An 11,060-nucleotide genomic window follows, 5' to 3' on the forward strand; every position below is an offset into this window, starting at 1 on the left:
TAAAGGTCTTCGGGTGTCAATTTTATCCATATCTAAGACCGTACAATCGGAATAAAATAGAGTTTCGTTCCACTCCATGTGTCTTCTTAGGTTACCCACCGTCCTTTAGGGGATATAGGTGCATGGATCTAATCAGTGGGAAAACTTATACCTGTCGCCATGTTCGGTTTGACGAATCTGTCTTTCCCTTTGCAACAGGTTCTCTACCACAAGCTGATGAGCTACAGTGCGTGCCTTGGGCTTCCGGACCCATAGTACCAGTTCAAGCTACCGGGTATAGTCCGGTTTTTATCACTCCGAGTCCTGACCCTGAGCCGTTAGTTCATGAGTCACCTCCTTTAGCCATTGAGCCGCCTGCACCTGCGGCTCGTGGACGAGGTCGGGGTCGGGGCCGGGGTCGGTCGCAACCTCAGGACCGGGGACATGTCATGCGACTACGACACATGACCCACGGTAATAATGAGGAATTTCAGGCCCTAACTGCAACAACACCGGATCCAACATGCTATTCTCAAGCAGTTAGACACCCCCATTGGAGGGATGCTATGGACCAGGAGTTCAATGCGCTTCTCCACAATAATACCTGGCGCCTAGTCACACCAAATCCTAACATGAATATTATTGGATGCAAGTGGGTTTTTTCGCACTAAGCGTACCGTGGATGGTTCCGTGGAACGGCAAAAAGCTCGCCTGGTAGCAAAGGGGTTTAACCAAGTTGCAGGTGAAGACTTCTTCGGCACATTCAGTCCGGTCGTCAAACCAACCACAGTACGTATGCTATTTTCCTTGGCCATCACAAACAAATGGACTCTACGACAACTAGATGTTCATAATGCCTTCTTAAATGGCCACCTAGCTGAAACTGCGTATATGAAGAAACCACCGGGCTACGAAGATCCTACTCATCCGGAACGTGTCTGTCACTTGCAACGGTCTCTCTATGGCTTAAAGCAAGCCCCCCGTGCGTGGTTCAAGCGGCTTCACGACTTCTTGCTATCTACAGGGTTTTCTTCGTCAAAAACAGATGTCTCCCTCTTCTACCTCACTTCAGAGGGCTCGCAGGTCTTCGTCCTTGTCTATGTGGATGAAATCATTATGATGAGCAATAACACTTCCCTTCTTGACACTCTACTTGATCGTCTCGCGACTGTGTTTAAAATTCGGGATCTTGGCAAACCTGGCTTCTTCTTGGGGATTGAAACTGTTGACACTACTGGTGGAATGATTCTGTCCCAGCGTCGCTACATGACTGATTTGTTGACTAGGGCTGGGATGGTAGACTGCAAACCCCTGGCTACGCCTGCATCGGTCGCTCAATCGGCAACTCCGTCTGATGAACTATTTGATAATCCGACGCAGTATCGACGCATTGTTGGGGCACTACAGTATCTCACTATTACACGGCCCGATTTATCCTACTCCATTAATCATCTATGTTAGTTTATGCACGCCCTAACTACTGATCACTGGGCAATGGTTAAGCAGGTTCTGCGGTATATTAAGGGGACTCTACACTATGGCCTGCACCTGAGTGCATCACCCACTACTTCTATTCATGCCTATTCCGATTCCGACTGGGCTGGGTGCCCAGTTGACAGGAAAAGCACAAGTGGATATGCTGTCTTTCTCGGGTCTAATCTTATCTCCTGGCTGTCCCGGAAACAGCGGACTGTGGCCCGCTCATCGACAGAAGCCGAGTATAAAGCCCTAGCCGATGTTGCTGCAGAGGTTACTTGGGTTGTTTCTTTGTTACATGAGCTAGGGTTGCATACTGGTCAACCGTCTACTTTGTGGTGTGATAACTTAGTAGCCACGTATTTGTGTGCTAATCCAGTCTTCCACGCCAGAACGAAGCATGTTGAGATCGACTATCATTTCGTATGAGACAAAGCTGCAATAGGGGACTTCAAGGTAAACTTCATATCAACCAAGGACCAGCTCGCTGATATCTTCACCAAGCCGCTTCCAGGTCCGAGGTTCACTGCACTACGAGACAAGTTTAATGTTGTTTCTCACCAACCTTCCGCTTGAGGGGGTGTGTGAGTAATATTAATAATGTTTGTTATTATTATTGTATAACCTATGGTAGTTAGTGTGTGGTGCTAGAATTAGTCTGAAGTTGTATCCTATTAGATAGGAGTGTTTAGAGATAGTCTTCGATATACTCTCGTGTAATCTAATCTATCGTAACTGTAATACAATTTGAATTCTCATCGTTACTAACAATTTTGATTCACGATTTTTAAAATTTGTAAAATTGGTTCACGATTATGACTTTCTTAGCAAATCTGGTGACATATTGTCTTTTCCATCTCACAAGCTAGTGACATAAATAAATAAATAAATAAATAAATAAATAAACACATCCAAAGATTGAAATTAAAAATCACTCAATTCAAATTCCACTTTCAGCTTCGCCCTCACCGTACCACTGGTTGTGTTTATTTATTTATTTATTTAGTCATTAGTTTGTGAAATGGAAAAGACAATATTACCCATGTTAAAATGTGGAGTAGAAAGTCATAGTCGTGAGCTAATTCTACAAATTTTAGAAGTCGTTGATCAAAGTTGTTAGTGACACAATAATCGTGACACCAAAAATGTAAGAAACTCGTGTTGATCAATGGTATAACGATGGTCTGATCCCCCTACTCAATTTAGTTAGTATATCATTCTTCTAGGGTATCATCACTCCTAATATTTGATAATTGAATTAAATTTGACATATTATTTTATAAAATATATTTTATTAAAATATTTTAAACTTGAGAGTTTATATAAAGTTAATCAATCACGTTCAATAGGGGAAGATACTATATAAAGCTTGTATTTTATGTTTTTCATTGATTAATTTATGCTGTTAAGGTAAAGTAATTAATAACACGTATGTATTTTAATGAACGTACAGAAACATACATTAATTTGTCCGGTTTGAGTTGCTCAAATTATGAACGTAGTTGGTTTTGGCTTAAACGCGATGTTCACTTATGCCATACCATATTAGGGGTGTATTCAATCATGACTGATAGTGTAAATACCACGAGTGCAGTAATTAACAACTTTTAAACTTTTAAACTTTTAAACTTTCATCAACTTTGTAAGAGTCTTTAAAAATCCATAGGACAAACATTTATAGACTTTTAAAAACTTTTTTTCATATTAAAAAGTCTACAAAAAGTCATTAAAACTCTAAATTGAATACACCCTTACAAACATTTCATAACTTTTATTAATACATTATTTATAATTTTCTTACAAAAATATATTTTTATAAACCATAAATAAACTAATGCATTGCAAAAAAAAAAAAAAATTGATTGTCACAAAAATAAAATGAAAAATTACAAATTAAAATATTCATCTTGTTAGTACAATTATCTTTGATTGGAATTTATTTCACCTTGTTGGGTATCTCTCCACATATCCAAAGCTATTTTAGCCCTCCATTCATTGGCATGTTCTCGTTGTTGTTCTTGAGTTTTAAATAGTTGTTCAAAATTATCTACATCATTCATTGGTAAAGGTGAAACAGATTCATCTTTATTTAGGTCAACTGGAAACTCATCACTACGACACTCCTTGCGAAGAAAATTATGAAGGCCTGCACATGCTAGTACAAGTTTTGCTTGAGTCTTATAAGGGAATGGAGGTGAAAACAAAAAAATTTATAAAAGATTTCTGATGAAAACAACAACAAAATTTAAGCATATTAAAAATCTACTGCGAACAGCAGCAGCTTGCTGCTGTTCGTAGCAGATTTTTAATATGAAAGTTGATAAATATTTGAATACAGTAGACTTTTACAGACTCTATAAAAGTCTTAAACGAATACCAGTATACTTTTAAAGACTTTTGAAAAGTCTAAATCGAATACGGGTAGACTTTTAAAGAGTGTTTAAATGTCTAAATTGAATACTCCCAAACTTTGAAAGTCATTAAAAATCTTTAAAACTCTTTAAAAGTCTGGATTGAATACACCCCCTAAGACTTTTAAAGAGTCTTTAAAAGTCATGTGGTATTCAAAAAGTTTTGAATTTTTGTAGACTTTTCAATTTTAAGACTTTTGTAGACTTTTCCTTCTCAAATATAAATAGTTGAAATCCAATCATCAACCCCAAGATTTCAAATTTTCTTTCTAAAGATTTTTTTTTTCTTTTCACAGTGCACCTTGTTACCACTTAAAATAAAAGTTTTAGGATTTGTTATTTTTTCTACCTTTTCTCTGTATATGTAAGGTAAGAGCATCCACACTTGTGCATATTGTGAGGAGATTTCAGCATTAATTCTTCCCTACATGAGATAATAACTAGTGTGGAGGGGAGATAATTGAAAATGAATTATTCTGCAAATGAAGAGATAATGCAAAAATGGTGGGACCCACCACAAAAACCACCACTGGTGACAGCCACGCGCGGCTATCACCAGTGCGCACAGCGGGCGCGTGCGGTGCCCGTCAGGCGCGCCTCTCGGGGCGCCTGACAGTCTGATTTTTTTTTAAAATTTAATTTTCTTTTTTTTTTTTTATTTTTTTTCTCTCCCCTCTCATCTTCTCTTTCCTAATCACTCTTACATTATCCCCTATTGATACTGCTAATTATACGTAAGCAATATGGAATAACTCGAGACCAATTAAAGCAAGTAAATGTCTTTATTGATCACGGTAGAGGCCCTAAGTACAATCTACTTGGTTGCTCTGAGTACCGACTGACTGCGGTCGGGATTCTCTAACAACAACCTATCGATCGTCCAAAAGTCCCCTACACTGTGGCTACTGTGGGTATTTATAGCCGCTATGCCGGAGACAAGAATCCGGTCGTTCGGCATGTTCTCCACGTAGCCTCCACGTGTCATCCTCCCGGGTGCCCTGCCTGTCGTCGTAGAGAGCCGCCACGTGTCCTTTATCAGCTCTCTCGCCAAAGGGCTACCGCTCGGTGGTTGACACTGCCGCTCGGGCAACTCCCGGTCGGACCCCGACCGGGTTCTCTACAAGGAGCCCGACCTGTTACCTGCAAAGACAAAGAGAAAGAGACGAAGATGCCTCGGTCGTGGTGAAGCCATGTCGGTCGGGATATTCCCTACCAAGAGCCCCCTAGCCCGGGCCTTTTTAACCGCCCGGGAAAAAACGGGACGGGATGAAGAAGCCCAACCACTGGCCACCAAACCGACCTGCCAGCTGTCATTCCTCTCCTTGCCACGTGTCGGCCACTGCCGGCCTCTGCGACTGCAACAGTCGCCTCGGAATCAGTGCGGGTCGTGTCAAGCAAGTGGACTCGTTTCCCGCCTAAATGCCCTCCTATAACTAGGCCCTTGAGGCCTCCATTTGAACTTTCCTCAATCCACTGAAGCAGTCGGTACCCTCAGAGAGTCCCGAGCAGCAGTTCAGCGAACCAGTCGAGCAAAACCAAGCTTCAAGTTCTCTTCAAAGTACCAGCAATCGGTAAGCTCTTGATCCCTTAGCTTTTTACTTTGTTTTTAGCTTTGTGTAGGAGTAGGGTAGGACTAACTTTGAACTAACATCCCGACCCTGTACTAACCCCGACCGACCTTTAGGTAGAAAACATGTCGGATTCGGATAGCCAGAACGCCTCGATCGCAGACTACGACAACGCAATCGAGCACAGCAGCGAGGAGGTGGACATCATGTCCTACTCCCCAGAGGTCGAACAACGACCACAGCCCACTCCCGACCGAGCCCCCGAGCCAGCAGGGTCATCAAGTTCGTCAGGGACCTCGGGGTCGAGCTCCAGAGGGTCGGGGAGCGAGGCAACGTCCACGAGCGGACGAAGCCTCCCGGACGAAGGCGTTAGGGAAACGCCTACGAGGGTAATAGGGGATTACCCTCGAGCCGAGCCTGAAGGCGGAGACCGGGCCAACGAAGCCGAAGCGGATGAAGAGGACCCGACCGGGCTGGCGCCGCCGGGCGGGGACGGGTTTGAGTTCCTCAACAGCGAGAGCGTCGAAGGCCAGAGGAGCTTGCTGACAAAGGGAGAAGCCAGCAAAATCGCGGCAACTCTCGCTGGTCGGGTCGAGTTCGATACCAGCAGGCAGCTCGGAAATATCATCGAGCGGCATCAGGGGAAATGGATTGGGATGCATTACGATTCGCTAATGGCCCCGATCACATTCCCCTTTTCCAGCCTCCTCACTGCATTCCTGGGCTACTACCAGGTTATGCCCGGGCAGATTTGCCCGAACGCGCATCGGATTATCGCGTGCTTTCCCCAGATCTGCAGTCGGCACGACGTAGCCTGCACGATGGAGCTCTTCAACTTTGTCTACCAAGTGAAGGTGCTGGCGGCTGCGTATGGGGGTGGATTTCTGATGATATAATCCCGAGCGGACAAATGCTCGATCGAAGGGCTGCCCGGGAACAACTGGGGGTGGAAAAACCGGATCTTTTCAGTGAAGTACGATCCGTGGATCCTCCCGGTCGAGAGGGTCTGGAGTCAGCGTTTCCGAAGACAAGTCATCCCAATCGAGACCCAGGCCCTTATAGACGCCGTCACCAAAATCTCGGGCGAGATCTACGAGTACCAAATCTTCAAGACGCCCGAGTCCCTCGAAGCGGCTGACTTGCCCGAGCCCGTGTATAATATACCTCATAAGTATAAGCCCGAGCCTCGGGGTGTTACGATCACAAAGATGCCCGCCCGGGGCAAACGAAAAGGCAAAGGTGCTACGTTAGCCCTTTTCTCTTACTTCAACGGCCCGACTGGGCCTTTAGCTCGATCTAACCTACTCTGTTTTGTTTGCAGAAATGGCCGGTTTCGGAGACGAGGACGTCCCTCTGCGCCCAGTGGCCAAGATTTCTCTTGGCAAGAAGAAGGGCCAAGCTAAGCCGGCCAGGGAGAAAGAGATCCCGGTTGCCCGACCCATAGGGGCGTCGACCGTCACTACGACCGAAGGCTTCGTGGTGGACGCCTCGGAGGTCCTGGTCGCCCGAGTGGAGGTCGGGAAGGGGAAAGAGAAGGTGGCGGAGAAGACCGCCTCAGAGACCGGGGCCTTGAAACGGCGCCGGGAACAGCACAGCCCGACACCCTCGGGCGGGGGCAACAAAGGCGGATCCTCGATCCTCGCCCGGATCGGGAATGCCGGGTCGGCCAAGGAGGACCTCTCCAAGCTGACCCCGAGCCAGGTAGCCGAGAAAATCGGCCATGACTTGGCTGAGGTAAGTGTATCTTCTTTTCTTGAATTTTTTGAAGTATTGTCATTCGGCTAACTTGATTGTTCGCGTATGCAGATCTCCCGAGCGGCCCAGTTTCTTCAACAACGAGCCCTTCAGGCCAACGAAGCTGAGGCCTTGAAGAAAGTCGCCAACCGGCGACTACAGGAGATCCGGGACCTGGAGGCTCAGCTGAAGAAGGTCAAAGCTGAACGGGATCTCTCCGAGCAGGTCGCCCAACAGGCGATCGGGGAGGCAGCCGAGCTTAAGGCTCGTCAAAACGACTCGGATAAGCTCGCCCAACATCTTTTCCAAGATACCAAATCGGGCGCTCGCTTTCTCAAGTTCGTTCGGGGCACAGAGGTCGGGGAAAAGCTGATATGGACGTTTGGCCGGTGGGCGTACAAAGCCGGTCAACGAAAAATGCGTGATCAAACCAAGAAGATCATGGAGCAGGCCCTTGAAGGGGATGATCTTCAGTTGGTCTTGACCACACTCCCCGACGACGTAGCCGACCCGAGGCCAGCACCTTTTGATCCGAAGGATCGGGCTACGGCGAGCGGAGCTGAAGCCGCCCCGAGCGGGGAAGAAGCGCCGAGGAAGGGCGATGCCGAGGCGAAGAAGTAGGATGAATTTTAATTCTGCCTCTTTTGTAAGTGACATCAATCTCGGGAGCCCGGTCCCGAATTTGTACCGGGCACTCTTTTCAATCAATGAAACTCGTTTTTTGTTAAACTTGTGTCGTTCGTCTCTCTTTCCATATCTTTATTTTTAGTCATGTACATGCCGACCCCTAATGCTCGACCTCATGGCCTTTTGGCCCGGTCCTGCACTACTCGACCCGTTCGACGCCCGACCTTATGACCTTATGGCCCGGTCGTGCGTCCGAGATTTCGACGTCTCATTGGCCTACCCAACCGAATGTATCCGATCCTCCAGCCTTGTCGAAATTTCGAGATTAACCAAGCCTCCATGTTCAGGATATCTCTGAACAACGGACTTATGTCAACGTCCTATTGGCCAACCCGATCAGGTTTACCCGATCTTCAGGCCTTGACAAAAATTTGAAAATGAGTAAGCCCCCGACAGTCGAGTTTTCCCGAGCGATGGGCCTACGGACACTCCCTTATCCCAGCCCCCACACTATTGTGCTCTCAAGGCACGAGTGAGTGCGATAGTGGACAGGAGTTGGTTAGATCGGGCATGCTGTGTGCTCCTGGCTTCCCCGATCAGTGGCGTGACTCGCATGTCCGCCGATGTGGAGCGCATTTGACCGGTTGATAGATTTGCCCGGTCGATGTAACTTGAAGATGAATTGATCTGCGTGCACTGAAGATAAAGAAAATAACCGACCGGGCCGCCGCATGCAAGCGGTCGAGCAATCACCGATCGTATATATATTAAAACCTTCCCGCTCGCAGGCGGTTAAGCAAATATTTACAATCATAAAAGTTAATTATAAACGACGACCGGGACTAATTCGCAGGTCAAGCCCCCTCTTCGTCCAAAGATTACAAAAAATAGGCTTAATGCCTAAATATAACGAGGTGCTCGGAATTCCAAGTCCCCTCGATTACCCGACCGGTTGTTGTCTCCAGTCGGTATGTACCCGGCCGTATGATCGCGCTGATGATGTACGGCCCTTCCCAGTTCTGAGCTAGCTTTCCACCCTCTAAAGGTTGACTGACCTCCCTTCGTCGGAGAACGTAGTCTCCAACCTGAAAATAACGAGGGTTGACCCGAACGTCTTTTGAACTCTTAACACGCTTCTGGTATTCGGCCATACGCCGAGCGGCTAGCTCTCTTTTTTCTTCGACCGCATCGAGATCCACGGCCATCGCATGTTCATTCTCCTCCGCATTGTAGGTTCTCTCGCGATCAGTCGGGATCCAAGCCTCGATCGGGAGTCGGGCTTCAGCTCCATAAACCAGGGCGAAAGGGGTCTCCAAAGTAGCTTCCCTCGGGGTCGTCCGATAAGTCCATAAGACATATGGAAACTCATCGGCCCAACTACGACCAGCCGAATGCAGCTTCTTTTTTAGACCTTCCAAAATCGTCCGGTTTGCATTTTCCACTTGACCGTTTCCCTGCGGGTAAGCCACCGACGACCGGACGTGAGTCGTCCCGATCGTGGCCAAAAAGTTCTGGAAGTATTGGCTTACGAATTGGCGGCCATTGTCGCTGATGAGATGTACGGGCACGCCAAAGCGGGAAACCACATTGCGCCAAAGAAAACGAGCACATTGCTGAGAGGTGATCGTGGCTAAGGGCTCGGCTTCTATCCACTTGGAGAAATAATCAATGGCAACAATCACGAACTTTCTCCGACCGGAGAGCTGAGGGAAAGGGCCCAAGATGTCCACCCCCCACCTAGCGAAAGGAATGGCGGTCGTGACTGGCTGATAGAAGGTTGCCGGTCGTCCAGGCATCCGGGCGAACAGTTGGCACGTCTCACATTCCCGAGCTAACTTTTCACAGTCTAGCTGGAGGGACGGCCAGTAGTACCCGATTAGCATGATACGACGGGCCAGGGATCGGCCTCCTTGATGTGAGGAGCAAATTCCCGAGTGGAGTTCCTTCATGACTAAGTCGGCCTCAAATGCAGTCAAGCAACGCATGAGAGGGCCTCCATACGATCGCCTGTAAAGACGGCCGTTCAAGACTTGGAACCTCGGGGCTCTCAGTTTGGCTTTTCGAGCACGCTGAGGGTCATCGGGAAGTCGACCGTGCTCGAGGAATTCCTTCAGATCGGTGATCCAGTTGTCTTCTACCGGTTGGATTGGATTGACCGGTAGACGATGGATGCTGTGTCTCGGGATCACCAAAATTCGTGCTATCTTCGACATGTGTTCCGGGGCGTCTTGAGCCAATTTAGATAAGATATCTGCGTCGGCATTATCCAATCGGGGTATGTGTCGGACGGTATACCCCCGGAACTGAGCAAGCTTCTCCATAGCAAGGTCTCGGTACAGTTGCAAACGCTCTCCATTGACTTCATAATCCCCAAGAACTTGCCCGACCACGAGCGCGGAATCCGTTTGAGCTCGGATGTACTCAGCCCCCAAGTCCCGAGCGCACTGTAAGCCATTAACAAATGCTTCGTATTCGGCTTCATTATTGGTCGGGTGGAACTGATACATGAGAGCAAAATAAACCTTGAATCCTTCTGGGCTCGTGACCACCACTCCTCCTCCTGCTCCTTTCTTGCTACTCGACCCGTCCGTAGCCAACGACCACCACTCAGCCTCGGGATCCGCAACCTCGGGAGGTCGGGTATCCCGGGCGGTGCACTCGACCAAGAAATCAGCAAGGGCTTGACCTTTGATAGCTGGTCTCGGTCGGTATTCGATCGCGTACTGTGTCAGCATTAACGCCCATTTGACTAAGCGTCCGGATGATGAAGCAGTTCGGAGGACTGGCCTGATCGGCTGATCGGTCAACACGCGAATTGCTCGACCTTGGAAATAGGGAGCCAACTTCTTCGCGGCAATGTATAAGGCATAGACGACCTTCTCTAGCCGGGAGTACCGGAGCTCGGGACCATGTAGCGCGTGGCTTACATAGTACACCGGTCGCTGGACCCCTTCCGGATCGGTTCGGCACAACACTGCGCTTACTGCACGATCGGAAACGGCAAGGTACACGTCTAGCTCTTCTCCGAGCTCGGGCTTTGAGAGCACGATCGGTGACATGAGATATTCCTTCAGCTCGTCAAAAGCCGCTCGGCACTCTTCGTCCCAGACGAATCCATTAACCTTCCGCAATACCTTGAAGAAAGGTAGAGCGTGCTCGGCTAACTTGGAGAGGAACCGGCTGAGGGCTGCCAACCGACCGGTCAATTGCTGGACTTCCCGAACGGTGGAAGGTGGTTGCATGTCCAGAATCGCTTTTACTTTGG

At 47.9% G+C, this 11,060-nt stretch overlaps 1 protein-coding gene across 1 annotated transcript; it reads left to right on the forward strand.

Moving 5' to 3' along the window:
• The first annotated feature begins 870 nt into the window (after nt 1-870).
• On the forward strand, nt 871-1,440 carry LOC109161664 (uncharacterized mitochondrial protein AtMg00810-like). Its single transcript, XM_019310155.1, has one exon. The coding sequence runs from the start codon at nt 871-873 to the stop codon at nt 1,438-1,440; it is 570 nt and encodes a 189-aa protein (XP_019165700.1).
• Nucleotides 1,441-11,060: the final 9,620 nt, after the last annotated feature.

The sequence above is a fragment of the Ipomoea nil genome, unplaced genomic scaffold (genome assembly GCF_001879475.1).
Source record: "Ipomoea nil cultivar Tokyo-kokei standard unplaced genomic scaffold, Asagao_1.1 scaffold2926, whole genome shotgun sequence".
NCBI lineage: Eukaryota > Viridiplantae > Streptophyta > Magnoliopsida > Solanales > Convolvulaceae > Ipomoea > Ipomoea nil.

Bases quoted from the DNA above. Each gene is read 5' to 3' on its own strand.
- LOC109161664 (XM_019310155.1), top strand. From the start codon at position 871: ATGAAGAAACCACCGGGCTACGAAGATCCTACTCATCCGGAACGTGTC.